The sequence below is a fragment of the Trachurus japonicus genome, chromosome 18 (genome assembly GCF_045865225.1).
Source record: "Trachurus japonicus isolate A0001 chromosome 18, Traja_1.0".
Taxonomy (NCBI): domain Eukaryota; kingdom Metazoa; phylum Chordata; class Actinopteri; order Carangiformes; family Carangidae; genus Trachurus; species Trachurus japonicus.
In genome coordinates this window covers 976410-993143 of record NC_140924.1, presented here as the reverse complement: position 1 = coordinate 993143, position 16734 = coordinate 976410, and the positions used below count along the sequence as shown (strand labels likewise).

The 16734-nt window shown below is 46.6% G+C and overlaps 1 protein-coding gene across 2 annotated transcripts; it reads right to left on the bottom strand.

The window, feature by feature from the left end:
* Positions 1-305: 305 nt before the first annotated feature.
* Positions 306-6518, bottom strand: LOC146968243 (RLA class II histocompatibility antigen, DP alpha-1 chain-like). Of its 2 annotated transcripts, none has more exons than XM_085806339.1 (4): positions 6315-6518; positions 5840-6088; positions 1114-1398; positions 306-456 (listed from the first exon to the last, which is right to left on the bottom strand). In XM_085806339.1, the coding sequence occupies exons 1-4, from the start codon at positions 6373-6375 to the stop codon at positions 335-337; spliced, it is 717 nt and encodes a 238-aa protein (XP_085662465.1). In that variant the 5' UTR covers positions 6376-6518; the 3' UTR covers positions 306-334. The 2 variants fall into 2 exon arrangements, with proteins under 2 accessions (XP_085662465.1, XP_085662464.1); XM_085806338.1 differs by having other exon boundaries at positions 6312-6458.
* Positions 6519-16734: the final 10216 nt, after the last annotated feature.

Below are 16734 nucleotides of genomic sequence, written 5' to 3'. Positions count from 1 at the left end.
AACTGCTGCTGGGACACAGACACTCAGTTTGGTCTGTGACTCAACTACAGACCAGTGGTCTGCTGAGGTCAGTCTACCACCCCTGACTGTGACCCCTGACCCCTCCTCTCTCTCCCCTGTCAGCTGTTAGCGTAGCCTCTAGCTGCTCTCAGCCTCACTACCTTACCAAGTTGCCGTGGTAACCTCTGAGCCTCAGGCTCTGATTGGCTCTGAGCCCTGTCTACCAGACATTTATAAACACACACTCATTAAACACACTCATGGTTTGTACTTTTATTTTGAAAATGTATTGCAGCTGATACAGACAGAACATGACATCATCAGCCACAGCCAATCAGCTGCACTCGTTCCCTTTGATGAGGAAGAAGGTTCCAGCAGCCACGCCCAGCAGACCCACGGTCAGACCCAGTCCACAGAAGACAGCTGGTCCAACAGCTGGCTGCTGCACCTCCACATCTGGAGACACAGAGAGAGACCTGTTAGAGACACACACATCTGGCTGCTGCACCTCCACATCTGGAGACACAGAGAGAGACATGTTAGAGACACACACAGCTGGCTGCTGCACCTCCACATCTGGAGACACAGAGAGAGACATGTTAGAGACACACACAGCTGGCTGCTGCACCTCCACATCTGGAGACACAGAGAGAGACATGTTAGAGACACACACAGCTGGCTGCTGCACCTCCACATCTGGAGACACAGAGAGAGACATGTTAGAGACACACACAGCTGACTGCTGCACCTCCACATCTGGAGACACAGAGAGAGACATGTTAGAGACACACACAGCTGGCTGCTGCACCTCCACATCTGGAGACAGAGAGAGAGACATGTTAGAGACACACACAGCTGGCTGCTGCACCTCCACATCTGGAGACACAGAGAGAGACATGTTAGAGACACACACAGCTGGCTGCTGCACCTCCACATCTGGAGACACAGAGAGAGACATGTTAGAGACACAGCTGGCTGCTGCACCTCCACATCTGGAGACACAGAGAGAGACATGTTAGAGACACACACATCTGGCTGCTGCACCTCCACATCTGGAGACACAGAGAGAGACATGTTAGAGACACATCTGGAGACAGACAGACAGAGCCTCACCCCAGAAGCGGGTCAGCGGTTGGTCCAGAGCCAGATGTGTGACGGTGCAGCCGTACGTGTCCCCCAGCTGTGGGACGACGTCCAGCCTGGACGTCTGTCTGAAGGAACCGTCACCGTTGGGATACGGAACGTTGATGCTGGATCCTTCAGTCACGTTCTGTCCGTTCTTGGTCCAGTGGACGAGGACAGGAGCAGGATAGAAGCCGGTCACATGACACAGCAGAGTGTTCTTCTGGCCCAGCTCCACATCGTCTCTGCTGTAGACAACTGGACCGGATGGAGGATCTGAGACACAGAGACACAGAGGCCCAGTTCCAATCCGCCCCCTAAGGACTCAAGCCCTGACCCCTCCCTGACTTAAGTGACGTCAGCTCTAAGTGACAGAGTGTGAGAGTCTGTGAGGGTCCAGATGCTGTAAACATGAATGGAACAGCACTCACCCACTCTCACGACACGTTACCTTGACAACAAAATGTTGTTGACTCCGGTCTTGGGCCGATAATTTACCGTACTTTCAACACTCACAACGGGTCTCATTCATGAAACGTGAGTAAATTTGTGTGTAGATTTGCACATAAAAGCTCACTCTACTAAAACTCTACTGCGGATTCATGAACGGTGCGGGAAACTCAGATTTGATCGTAAACACGTGTGTAACTTCATGAATGCCAACACATCGTAAACTAACAACACGCCCCCGGTGATCAGCAATTAGCATAGATCTCCATACATGAATAGCCATATAAGGAGATCCTGACCACCATATTAGGAGGTAGGTGAATCCTGTTCACCTGCAGCCATGACGCAAACGAGGAAAGAGGGAGAGAGAGAAAAAAGAGAGATCGCGGATCAAAGTCATTTTGGGTGAAGTAGAGTCCAGAAAAAATATTTAATTCTCTTCTGTTGGTGGTGTGACTGGGACAGGTCAAAGGTGTGGAGGGAAGAAACAGATTTAGTGAATTAAGTAGGCCTTTCTTTGTTTGATTTAAGAACCGTTTAAGAAGTAAAGCCAGAATAGTTCGATATGAAACATGAAAAAATATATATATATATACGTAGGCTACACACAACTACAGAGCTACAGCAGCGACGGGAGGAGGAGGCTCTTCACAGCCTCAGCTGTAGAGGAGCATGGTTGTATCAACACATGAAGTTATATAGGCAGGTTATATTGTTACAGAAGCACCAGCCGTCTGTCACAGCTCCATCCAAACCGGTGCTGACTGCGCTGCTGCGCAGGGTGAAGTGTGCGCCCACCGAGCGTATACTGTAGCAACACAAAAAAGTTTTTTCCGGTTTTATATCAGATTATTATCATCATTAGATGGAGCCTTGACGTGTTTGTGCGTGTCCGATCCCTAAAACGTCTCTCTCTCCAAATATTTCTAATTGTTTGTCATGTTTAAATTACGTGTTTCAAAGGCGTCGGCGTATTTTGAACATGAGAGAGAGTAATACGGATTAAAATTGTAATTTTCAACAGTGACAAGCAGTATTTATTTGCATTCCTACATTTACACAAGCGCTACACACAGTCCGGAGCAGGTGTAGATTTTGTGAGTAGCTACGAAAAAATCAGCACTACTAAAAGATTGATGAATGCGGAAATCGCACGTAAATTTGCGCTGCTCAGGGTTTACACAGAAATCCGTGCTGCTCACGTTTCATGAATGAGACCCAACGTGTATGAGGGACGCGGACTCAAAACAAAATATTCCTGGCTCAGATCTGATCAAATCATCATCAATAATCACAAACCGCACGTTAATATTGAACTTGTTCTTTCTTTTCTTTCTTTCTTTTTTTGTTGCTGCTCCTGTCCATTAACAATAAAGGGACAGCGGAGCTCTCTCTGTCTACGTGTGTTAATTTACTTTTCTTTTTTTTTTAACACTCGTGTTCCGACGGCATCCCATGTGTTTGACTTCACAACGCTATGAACTGTGGGTAATTTGCTTACCCAAAGTCAGCATCGGTGCTGACTTACAGTAAGGGGGCAGTAAGGGCTCATTCACTGACTCACTGACTTGATGATCTGACAGTGGAACAGCCCTCACACACTCACGGACTTCCCGTGAACGCACCTCTAAGTCAGTGAGTCCGTGAGGGATTGGAATTGGGCCAGAGACTCAGAGTCTTGGATACACAGAGACTCAGAGACACAGAGACTCGGAGACACAGAGACACAGAGACACAGAGACTCAGAGACTCAGAGACTCAGAGACTCAGAGTCTCGGATACACAGAGACTCAGAGACACAGAGACTCAGAGACACAGAGACACAGAGACACAGAGACTCAGAGACTCAGAGACTCAGAGACTCAGAGACTCAGAGTCTCGGATACACAGAGACTCAGAGACACAGAGACTCAGAGACACAGAGACACAGAGACTCAGAGACTCAGAGTCTCGGATACACAGAGACACAGAGACTCAGAGTCTCGGATACACAGAGACTCAGAGACACAGAGACTCGGAGACACAAAGACTCTGAGACACAGAGACTCAGAGATACAGAGACTCAGAGATACAGAGACTCAGAGACACAGAGACACAGAGACTCAGAGACAGAGACTAAGAAACACAGAAACAGAGACTCAGAGACAAAGTGTCAGGATGAGAAGCAGGTGGACCCAAATGCAGGAGCCTACACAGGCATATTACTTGCAAACTGAAGTTTTAATTACTAACCACAGGAAGGAACAGAACACCATGACAACAAACACAATAATCCGACAGTCAGACACACAAGGAGCAGTGCAGGGCTGACGAGGTGAAACACAGGTCAGGTGTGCAGGGAGAGTGAGGAGGGAAAACACAGGAAGTAACACAAGGGCAAGACCAGGGGACATGACGGGCAGAGTAGGGGACCTCAGGCGGACGGTCTGAGAGGCCAAGCAGAGGGCTCAGAGACTCAGGAGGGCCTGAGGCCGGGCAGAAGCGCACAGAGAGTCTGGGGGTCGGCCCGAAGGCTGGGCAGAAGGGCAACGCCGCTTGCGGGACTGGAGACCAGGAGGACGGCTGGCTGCTGACTGGAGTCTCGGGACAGAGATGGGCTGGGGTGCCAGCGGGACACAGGAATCAGGAGCCGGTTGAACCACCAGCTTGACACTGGAGACAGGAGCCGGGCTCAAGACCGGCTGGACTCTGGAAACAGGAGTGGATGAGCCCCTCGGCTGGAGGCTGGGAACCTGGGACTGCTCGCCACCAGGTTGGAGACAGGAAACCCCGAGCTCTGGCACATCAGAGCTGTGGGGTGCTGAGGATCAGTGTCGCAGGGGTGGTGCCAGCCAGGACCCCCGACGCCGGAACAGGAGTGGCGTCCGCCGGGACCCCCGACGCCAGAACAGGAGTGGCGTCCGCCGGGACCCCCGATGTAGGAACAAGAGTGGCGTCCAAGGGTGACTGCAGCCCAGGGAGCAGCGCCGGAGTACGCTGCAGCTCAGGAGGTGGCCGGACCACCAGGGAAGCACGGGGTGCAGGCGTTGGCCGGACCCCAACGAGACACATGGCAGGGCTGTGGGCCAGAGGCTGGGGTCGGGGAACTCGGCTGCAGGGGCTTCAGGAACTGGGCTGGTCACTGCCGCAGATCAGGTACAGGAGATGGCTGCCGCAGAGAGAGAAATAAAAGTAGCGAAGCTCCGGACAGAGTTGCGGTGATTGTATCCACTTTATGATACTTTATGAAAACATATGTGTCTATCACAACAACGGATTTTCCGGGACAGATCAGCATAGCAAATCATTTTTTTTAAATGATTCGGGAGATTTCCTGATAGTATCATACACGGCAACAACAGAACAACCATCTTGATGTAAATAAACAATCTTTGGCCGCTCATGTGACCACTCACAGCTTTCCCATTGGATTTTAGCCTGTCATGTGACGGCACACAGATCCCTATTGGAGACCCGATTTTACAGGCTTGGCTGCTCGGCTTCCGGGTAAGCTACAGGCACACCGATGGGATCAACGTAAAGGTTGAAGGGTCCCGCTTTTATTAAAAAAAGAATTAAATTCCGGAAATAAACACGAAAGAGTATGGCTATACCCCCGTTATCGCCGGTGATGACGGCGATCTCACGGGCAACGGGTTAAGGGTGTTTTCACACATGTTTAGTGCACACCCTAGTGCGGCTCCAAATGTTAAATGATACATTGTTTCATTTTTCAGTTAGTGCGGTTGCGTTCACACCTGCTTTTTGTCACTCGGGACCAAACACCGCAGTACATGGAGAGCATCATGTCTCCATGACTACTGGTTGAAATCTGGAAGCTTGAACCAGAGATGATTGGATAAAACTTTCATGATGGAAACTCAAGTAGGGCTGGTTGTTAGTAGCTCTGGTCATTTATTTCTATGTTTGTATGTATAACTCTTGGCAAACGATAGTTCCGATCTACTTTTCTAGTTTGGTACTTCCGGCTGGTTTCCGGTTGTGTTCACCCAGCTCGGTCCCGTTAGTTCCCGGTTAAACGTTAAACACCGGCGGACCTCTGCTGCTCGGTAATCAGCTGCTCCGCGGACACAAGCGACGGACCCGCCGACCTTTCCAGTGTCTGAGCGGACTCAGCATACACGCACCGACCGACTGCCCTGCTGCTGGTGCTTCGTTTGTGGGGACAGAGCTGCGTAGGACCGGAGCACTAATAGCAATAATGAACTGATTATTTCTACATATTAACAAGTTCATTAACTGAAATGAGGATCAGATCAGACGTTACCTTTGTTCAGTGGGAGGTCCTTCATGATGACACGGACCATCTTCAGGTTTGTTCTGCAGGTCTGTTGATCGGCCTCAGCATTATCATATAATACCTCCGGGTAGCTCATATGATCCATGAAACTGGGCTGAGGCTCCACTCCCTTATGATGGACGAAGTCTGCAACCCACTTCTCTTCTCCATCCAGAGCGATCGCCTGCTCTCCATCAGAGTCTGAACATCCAACGACTTGCATGTCCACATGGACACCTGGACAGACAAGACCTGGTTCACTGACCGTCTGTAGTTGTGTCAGTAGTTATTTAACTGTCTATAGTTAAGTGTCAGTAGTAATCCAAGTGTCAGTAGCTATTTCAGTAGCTGTCTAAGTCTCAGTAGTTGTGTCAGTAGCTGTCTCAGTGTCAGTAGTTGTCTAAGTGTCAGTAGTTGTCAGTAGTCGTGTCAGTAGTCGTGTCAGTAGTTGTGGACTCACCACCGTTAGCACAGACACAGACGACACAGCCGAGGAAGAGGAGCAGCTCCGACACCTTCATCATGGTCTTCGTCAGTAGTTCACTGACACAGTCTGAGCGTCTGTTGACCTGAGAGACGACTGACACCAACTGACAGCGAGTCCGGCAGCAGCTCGGTCTTAGAGTCCCAGCAGCCAATCACAGAGCAGAGAGCCGGTGATGTCATCAGTGCCCAGGTGAATGGTAAATGGACTTGCCATATAGCGCTTTTCTAGTCTCTCTGCCACTCAAAGCGCTTAGGTCACTTATGTCACATTCACCCTTTCACACACATTCATGCAGCGCTAGACATAGCACGGGAAACTGAGCATTCACACACATTCATACAGCGCAGCCACAGCTGCCCAGGTAGAGGAGGAAGCAGCTGAAGAGAAACTTTCTGCAGACGCTGCGTTCAAGTGCTGCAGGAAAACTCAGTGTGTTCTCAGTGACAGAGTCAGAGCTGCTGCTGAGCACCAGAGGAGAGCGTGGTGAAGTCCTACTGTAACACAAGCACCTGAACACACCATGGGTTGAACCACAGGGGAGTTCACTCTGAGAGAAAAGTGTCATCAGTCAGTGTTGTGTGTTTTATTACGTTGGAAACAACCCCCTCCAACACAACCCTGTAGATTTTCCATATTCAGCCATTATAACCGGGTTGTGAAATACCTGGTTTTAATCTTCCAGTCTAACTTCCTCCTGTTTGGACTGTTTGTTGTTATGACCAGACAAACAGGTTTCACTCCATTCATCATCACAGATTACATTGTTCACTTCAAGTTCCCATCTGTTTCTAAACCCATTCTTTAACATTTTGAAATAATACTTTCCTTTTTCAACTTCTTTAAAGTTGTACTGCCTGATATAGAGGCTTCAGGGAAGAACAGGCTCATTGTCTTACATTGTTCTGCATGTTCTTCTACTTCTTTACCGTATGTCACAAATGCTGCTGTAACAACCACGTTTCCCACGTGAGGGTTAATAAACAGTTATGTCTTCAAAACAGGACAAACAGATGAACTTGCCTCGCCTCCTAAAATCTGAGGGTTTCTGAAAAACTTGGCCGACTGTCATCATCATTCAGAAAAACCTTTATTTCTCAGCTTCTGAAATGAAATCAAGGCATTTACTGTAATAGCTTACAATCTTGGCTTTAACTAGAAACTATTGCCTTTGCCCCAAAAATCATTCAACGTGTTTAAAAATTCACTTAACCAGAAAAAGTTTGTTTGATTTTTGCACATTTCAGGGTTTCTTCACAAGTGTTTCTATGAATAAGACAACGGCACTGGAATAAAAGTGGAACTGGCACAGTAAAAACACCAGCGTGTGTGTGTAGTAACTGATCCAGACCTGCAGGTGGCGCTGGGATAAAAGATTCTTTATATCTGTTGGTTTTGATTGGTGGAAGTCTGAAGAGGGAACCAGAGGGAAGGAGCTCAACTTGTTGGTAAAGTAGATGGGAGCTGTCAGACTGGATGGATAATGCTTTATTTAATTGTACAACCTTTTGTTGTACATATCCTGCAGGGAGCATGTTCTCTATAAACTGCCTGAGATTGAATACATGATTAATATGATGACATATTGATCAGTATTGATCAGTCATCGTGTTGTGATGATGAGTTACTTTACCTCAGAACATCTCAACAACACCAAGTGTGTGTGTTTTTACACTAGTGTGAGTTTCTATTGAGACTAGATCTATTGAACTGCTGTATCAGGCCACACAGTGATGAGACTCTTCCCTCCTTAATGACTCTGCAGAGAATATCAATAATAAAACCGCCCACAGACCGTCAGCCCCCCTATATTCTTACTTTACTCCTAGTGTTTCTATAGATGTCCTTTTGTTTGCTTGTTTCCTGCTTTCCTCTTCATTTGTGCTCTAAACTCACTGGTTTCATCATTGTGGAACCTGATGATTGAAGTCCGACAACCACTTCTTTCCTCGGAATAAAAATCCTCCAACATAGGAGATCTATGAGTAACTTCACAGAGGAATAAAACACAGACAGAGCTCAATGAAAATGTGATATTACTTGCGACTTATTTACAGATTTTGATTGACAGATTGACAGTCAAATAGGTACTACCGGTTCTGATTGGCCGAGTCAAATGAAGCCCCGCCCCCAGCGGGTGCTGGAGCACCGGAGCACTAGAGCACTGGAGCACTAGAGCACTGTAAAAGAGAGTAAGGACAGCATTGGTACAATGGCAGCGCCTCCTGGTGGAGGAATGTAAGTATTGCAAAAGCGCCCAAGAGCTGACATCTCTGCATTGTTGGTGAATGAGCAGTGTGGTATTTTCAATAATTTAAGGACATTTATAGATCACCCACGTTAATAGCATCATCGTGGATCCATTACAGATAAACATTAACACATAGGCTACTAAAAAAACAACAACAAAAAAACTGTTGTCTACATTAATGTTTCAATCTACATTTTGTAATAAACAAATTATAAGTATAATCTGATATGACCAAGACACCTAAAAACAAAAACACGGCCGTTTTCATCAATTTACAAGCAAGTGGACAACACACATACATTGGAGTGAATGAGTTTTCTGGGCGCTTTTGCAATACCCATATCCTGCCACTAGGGGCGCATGAGGCTTACCACGGGAGTCAATGGTGGTGTTGTTACTCTCTTTTCCAGTGCTCTACGGAGCACCACGGGACCGGCGCCGGTGAACGCGGCCAATCAAAGTGAACAACACGTGTCACTGCCTTTTTAATTAAAGCTCTGAAGCCTGTCACACAGAATGGTTGGATTTACTGTTGTTTGTGTGACCGGCACTAGGGTTACTTGTGTATGACAACGCCACTCTCTTTAAAGGGGAGAGACCCTGGACTATACGCAGTGTGACTAATTTACAGCAACCACTCCCCGCTCAGGTTAATACCTATTAGGGCAAGGACAAGCAGAGGCTCTTGAAGTTATACAAAAATAAAGTTTATTTTAACAATATCCCCTCAACAATAAAATCAATACTTTTGTATTTGATAAGGCTGATACCTAGAGTTGGACACACACATAACCAGGTGAATACTGTTATGTATTTAAAGGTTCGAAGGCACTGCACACTTCAAAGACACTGCACACTTAAAGGTTCAAAGGCACTGCACACTTAAACAGCTCAAAAACACTTTATACTTAAAGGTTCGAAGGCACTGCACACTTCCAGAGCAAACATTAAATTCTACGACACCATGGAAAGGTGGATGGTCACAACTATCAAGATATAAGCGCAACAAAACAAAAACAAAAATGGAGACACTAATTATAAGGATCTCTGGGAGGAGAGAACAGTGGCTGCCCTGCCGACGTGTGTCGCCAGTTCAGCCTACAAAACAGAATAAATACATTACAAGAAATTCAACAGTTTTGTTATTTGTTATTTGTTTATTAAGATCCCCATTAGCTGCAGCAACGCCACAGCTATTCTTCCTGGGGTCCAACAGTATCAAATATACAGTTGAAAACACAAAACATAAACATTATAAAAATTTAAAACAAAAACAAAAACAAAAAACAAGTGAGCGATATGCTTCACCTAACAAAACAACAACAGAATAAGTGTTTACATTTCTTAACTGTGCTTCATTCATTCTTCGTTATAATAATTGTTCACATACTAATCCTATTACCCACATTTCTACATATCATATATGTATACTGTACATCATTACACATCACACATCATACTTGTATATACATTCATTCTACAGAATATACATTATAATAACACATATCCTATATCCATCGAAATATACTCCATATCTAAATATACCATGTTGTCTTACTTTGATAAATGCTGTTTTATTAATATTTTGAATTTCTTTGTGTTCGTGGTGAGTTTGATATTATTCGGCAGTGAATTCCATTCTTTCATACCTCTATACAAAACCGTACGCTTGATGGCGTTAGATCTGGCTTTAGGTAATGTAAAGTTTCCTACAGCTGCATGTCTGGTGATATATTTATGATTCTCTGCACTAAAAGCGAGGTTTTTAAACAAGATAACAGGTGTTTTTAGGACAGATATATTTCTAATAACAACAAACAGTGAGTACAATAGTCTGTCTTTGACCAGTAACCAGTTAAGTTTCTTGTGCATAGAAATTATCCTTGTCCTGTAGTCACACTTCAGTATTGTGCGGGCAGCTCTATTCTGTATACATTGTAGTTTATTTAACATGTCTCCAGTGGCATTTGACCAAACTGCTGGGCAATAGTCGAGATGTGATAATATTATCGATTGGATTGCTGTTTTCAAGATGTTTATATTTATAAAAGTTGCATGTCTTCTTAGAATTGATATACCTCTACCCATCTTTGCAATCATATTATTAATGTGTTTTTTCCATGATAATTTGTTGTCAACTGTCACTCCCAGCAATTTGGTCTCATGTACCTGGTCTATAGTGATATCTTTGATTTTAATATTTAATACAGGATTTCTATCAATATTATGATTTGAGCCTACAATCATGCACTTGGTTTTAGATTTGTTCAGGACCAGCTTGTTTTCTTTAACCCATTCAGCCACACTTTCTAGTTCCTTATTCATAATAGTTTCTAATACATTATTAGTAGATGCTGATGTATATATGGTTGCGTCATCCGCATACATAACTGTGTTAGCTTTCTCTAATACATACGGTAAATCATTTGTGAAAATACTGAATAATAAAGGACCAAGGCAGCTCCCTTGAGGTACTCCACATGTCGTGGGTTTGGTTTCTGAGTAGCTGCCGTTAAAAAATACTGTTTGTGTCCTGTTTGATAGATAGCTATAAAACCAATTAAGTGCAGATTGCTCAAAGCCATAGCAGGACAGTTTTGTTAGTAGTAAGTGATGATCAATTACATCAAAAGCAGCTGAGAAATCCAGAAATACAACACCAACCATATTTTTGTTATCAATTGCTCTAAGCCAATCATCAGACATGCTAGTCAGCGCCGTTGCAGTGGAGTGAGCCCTTCTGTAAGCATGTTGAGAGTTACAGATAATGTTATTAGCAGATAAATAATTATTAATTTGTTCAAATACAATCGTTTCCATTATTTTTCCTAATACTGGTAATAAACTTATAGGACGGCTATTTGAGCTGGAAAAGGGCATTCTCTTGTTTTTTGGCAGTGAGATTATTTTCGCCTGCTTCCATGCTTGTGGACATGTACCACACATAAAACTTAAATTAATTATATGTGTTAATGCAGGAGCTATCTGATCAACAGCTATTTTGAGAAGCCTGCTGTCAAAGCCATCAACACCCGATGGTTTGTCTTTGCAATTTTTTAGGAAATCCTTTACCTTGTTAGTGCTTATATTCTCCAGTTTAAACTTGGGGTTTTTTCCATTCATGATTTTATTTCTTATTAATAGGTGAGATATATCATTACTTAGATTAGACATGTTTCCTCTTATTTTTTCTAGTTTGCTAATAAAATAATCATTTAAATAGTTTGCAATTTCATTTGACTTGGTGATGAACTTGCCATTTGCCTCCATAAATGATGGATTTGTTTTGTTTTTTCTCCCTGTCAGATCGTTTAAAATGTTCCATAGTTTTTTACTATCATTTCCTACCTCGTTAACTCGTTTTTCAAAGTAAGTTTTCTTTTTTTTCCTGTTAAGTTTGGTAACAGAGTTTCTCATTTTCTTATAGAGGTCCCAGTCACATATATTTCCTGTTATACTTGCAGTTTTTTTCATTTGATCTCTCATTCTCATAGCATCTTTAATTTCTTTATCTAACCAGGGTGTTTTGGCATTCCTGACAGTGGACTTCTGTAGTGGTGCATGTTTCTCCACTAGAGGCAAAAATAAATTGTTAAACTTCAATAGAGCAATTTCAGGATTATTGGCTGCTAAGACTTCAGACCAACAGATTTCTTTCACATCATTAACAAATACATCTTGATTGAACCGTTTATATGACCTTTTAAAAATAATTTTGGGTCCAGGATTACTTACTTTAATGTTTCTTCCAACTATGACCAGGTTGTGATCACTGCTGCCGATGGGCACAGACAATATATTATTACACTCGTCTGGACAATTTGTAAAAATATGGTCTATGCACGTTGATGTTTTAGTGCCATCCTGCTTTACACATATTCTCGTAGGTTTATTTATAACTTGAGTAAGTCCACATGTATTTGTGGCAGTTTGCATCTTGTTCTTCAAAGGGCAGTTATTAGCAAACCAGTCAATGTTAAAATCTCCCATGAAGTAAATATCCTGACCCACAACAGCATTATTATCTAACATATCACAGATTGTATCAAGATATTCACTCTTAGCGCTGGGTGGTCTGTAGCAGCATCCTAACAGTATAGGCTTTCGATGAGGTAGATATGCTTGTAACCATAATATTTCAATGTTGTATTGCATCATATCAGTACATATTTTCACAGGCACGTGATCCCGAACATAAAAAGCTACTCCCCCACCATATTTATTTCTATCATTTCTGTAAATGTTGTAACCTTTAATCTCTAGCTCCGTATCTTCAAAGGAAGAGTCCAGGTGAGTTTCCGAGATGGCAAGAATGTGCAATTTATGTTCAAATAACATTTCAGTGACTTCATTTATTTTGTTCCTAAGACTGTTTATGTTAATATGTGCAATACTTAGGCCTCTCTGGTTGTTTGTGTTGTGACATGATTGTGTTAGTCCTAAATGTGTTAAAAGTGTATTTTATGTAGGCATACCTTCATTCATACCCCACTTAACATGGGGTGCTGGTGCGAGGATGGATGATCAGCCTGTCATGTCTGAGATAGGCTATCTCTCCTCTTTCACGTGCTGCTTTCATCTTTGGCATCAGTTCTTTCCTTTTTGTCTTACAGCGTCCGTGTAGTCCTCATTGATGAATATCTTCGTGCCCTTGAGGTTCTTGGCCCTTTGCAAGACTGCAGCCTTATCCTTAAAACGCAGGAATTTAACAACTATAGATCTTGGTCTTTCTCTGGTCGCTTCAGGTTTACCTGTGCGGTGTGCACGCTCCACCTCAATCTCCCTCTGTAGCTGCAACTTCTGCTTCAGCATGTCCTTTACTTTTTCCTCTGAGTCCGCCCAGGATTCCCCTGGGGTTTCAGGTATTCCATCAATCACGATGTTATTCCGCCTTGATTGACCCTCGAGGTATTCATGCTTGTCCAGGATGACCTGCAAACTCTCACATAACCTCATGATGTCCATTTGAATTGTGTTGCAGTGATCAGACTGTTTGGCTTGAGTGATTTTCAGTTCATCAACATCTTTTTGTGTGTATTGTATGCTAGATTTCAGATCCTGCACTTCTTTAGTTATTGCATCCACTCTGGAGTTTGTTGAGTCCATAATGACTTTGACGAAACTTTTGAATATATCTTGTTGTTGTTGTAATAAAGCAGTGAACATGTCTTTCTGCTGATTCAGCAAGTCATTTACCTGCGTGAGCGATACATACTCCTCCTCCACAGTGTTTTTTTGCTGCTTTGGTCCCATTTTCTGCTGGAACCTGCAGTAACCCTGGTCTGGTGGGGTCTGGCTGTTGCTGGAGCCTGGGCCTGGCCTGGTGGAAGCTGCTGCTGCTGGAGCCTGGGCCTGGCCTGGCCTGGTGGAAGCTGCTGCTGCTGGAGCCTGGGCCTGGCCTGGTGGAAGCTGCTGCTGCTGGAGCCTGGGCCTAAGCCTGGCCTGGTGGAAGCTGCTGCTGCTGGAGCCTGGGCCTGGCCTGGCCTGGTGGAAGCTGCTGCTGCTGGAGCCTGGGCCTAAGCCTGGCCTGGTGGAAGCTGCTTCTGCTGGAGCCTGGGCCTAAGCCTGGCCTGGTGGAAGCTGGTGCTGCTGGAGCCTGGGCCTGGCCTGGTGGAAGCTGCTGCTGCTGGAGCCTGGGCCTAAGCCTGGCCTGGTGGAAGCTGCTTCTGCTGGAGCCTGGGCCTAAGCCTGGCCGGGTGGAAGCTGCTGCTGCTGGAGCCTGGGCCTGGCCTGGCCTGGTGGAAGCTGCTTCTGCTGGAGCCTGGGCCTAAGCCTGGCCTGGTGGAAGCTGCTTCTGCTGGAGCCTGGGCCTAAGCCTGGCCTGGTGGAAGCTGGCTGCTGCTGGAGCCTGGGCCTAAGCCTGGCCTGGTGGAAGCTGCTGCTGCTGGAGCCTGGGCCTGGCGGAAGCTGCTGCTGCTGGAGCCTGGGCCTAAGCCTGGCCTGGTGGAAGCTGCTTCTGCTGGAGCCTGGGCCTAAGCCTGGCCTGGTGGAAGCTGCTGCTGCTGGAGCCTGGGCCTGGCCTGGCCTGGTGGAAGCTGCTTCTGCTGGAGCCTGGGCCTAAGCCTGGCCTGGTGGAAGCTGCTTCTGCTGGAGCCTGGGCCTAAGCCTGGCCTGGTGGAAGCTGGCTGCTGCTGGAGCCTGGGCCTAAGCCTGGCCTGGTGGAAGCTGCTTCTGCTGGAGCCTGGGCCTAAGCCTGGCCTGGTGGAAGCTGCTTCTGCTGGAGCCTGGGCCTAAGCCTGGCCTGGTGGAAGCTGGCTGCTGCTGGAGCCTGGGCCTGGCCTGGTGGAAGCTGCTTCTGCTGGAGCCTGGGCCTAAGCCTGGCCTGGTGGAAGCTGCTGCTGCTGGAGCCTGGGCCTAAGCCTGGCCTGGTGGAAGCTGCTGCTGCTGGAGCCTGGGCCTAAGCCTGGCCTGGTGGAAGCTGGCTGCTGCTGGAGCCTGGGCCTAAGCCTGGCCTGGTGGAAGCTGCTGCTGCTGGAGCCTGGGCCTGGCCTGGTGAAAGCTGGCTGCTGCTGGAGCCTGGGCCTAAGCCTGGCCTGGTGGAAGCTGCTGCTGCTGGAGCCTGGGCCTAAGCCTGGCCTGGTGGAAGCTGGCTGCTGCTGGAGCCTGGGCCTGGCCTGGTGGAAGCTGGCTGCTGCTGGAGCCTGGGCCTGGCCTGGCCTGGTGGAAGCTGCTTCTGCTGGAGCCTGGGCCTAAGCCTGGCCTGGTGGAAGCTGCTGCTGCTGGAGCCTGGGCCTAAGCCTGGCCTGGTGGAAGCTGGCTGCTGCTGGAGCCTGGGCCTAAGCCTGGCCTGGTGGAAGCGGGCTGCTGCTGGAGCCTGGGCCTGGCCTGGTGAAAGCTGGCTGCTGCTGGAGCCTGGGCCTAAGCCTGGCCTGGTGGAAGCTGCTGCTGCTGGAGCCTGGGCCTAAGCCTGGCCTGGTGGAAGCTGGCTGCTGCTGGAGCCTGGGCCTGGCCTGGTGGAAGCTGCTGCTGCTGGAGCCTGGGCCTAAGCCTGGCCTGGTGGAAGCTGCTGCTGCTGGAGCCTGGGCCTAAGCCTGGCCTGGTGGAAGCTGCTGCTGCTGGAGCCTGGGCCTAAGCCTGGCCTGGTGGAAGCTGCTGCTGCTGGAGCCTGGGCCTAAGCCTGGCCTGGTGGAAGCTGCTGCTGCTGGAGCCTGGGCCTAAGCCTGGCCTGGTGGAAGCTGCTGCTGCTGGAGCCTGGGCCTGGCCTGGCCTGGTGGAAGCTGCTGCTGCTGGAGCCTGGGCCTAAGCCTGGCCTGGTGGAAGCTGGCTGCTGCTGGAGCCTGGGCCTGGCCTGGCCTGGTGGAAGCTGCTTCTGCTGGAGCCTGGGCCTAAGCCTGGCCTGGTGGAAGCTGCTGCTGCTGGAGCCTGGGCCTAAGCCTGGCCTGGTGGAAGCTGCTGCTGCTGGTAGTCGGGGAGCCACAGGCTCAAAAGCTCAAGGAAATGGGTTGAACCTGACATCGTCCGTTATACTTTTTATTTGTGTTTTTTCTGTTAAATTTGACACTAAGGAACAATAATTGAGGGGTCTGCTCTGCCGGAAATATCGCGAAAAAAAATTGTGGCCATTTCACTGTATGCACCCTTTATTTTTCGACAGGAAATTGTAAAAAATGATTTTTTTCTTCAAATCCTCAGTAGCCTGGGTAGGCTGTCAATTAATGCATTTCAGATACACAGAACACATGTGGTGACAACATCCACTGAAAAAATAACTCTTAAAACACATTTCTACATGATTTTGTATCAATTTTATGGAAAAAAATTAGGCGTTTTCTCACTTTTTCCCAATATTTTCATCTTTACTTCATTGGCAATCAACTATGGGTCCCGGTTCTGACATCAGTCAATGTGTCATCATTTTCAGCAAACAGTATACTCATTCCAGTGAAAAAATTATAAAAATCCAACCAAAATCATTGGTTCTATGATAATTTCACTACTAGCTGGCGATCAACAGGCTCAGAGCCTCAATAGAATTTTAGGCTAGGCCTACTCTCGAAATTCCAAAAGACAAACTGGATGTTTAGCATCATGGTACACTCACAAACACCAGCTTAGTATTTGAATGAGTTTGAAACAACCAACAGTTACCAGTGTTTCTAGTTTAGCTGTTAGTTGAAATTCAACTCCCGTGGGAAACCCCCTAGAAAA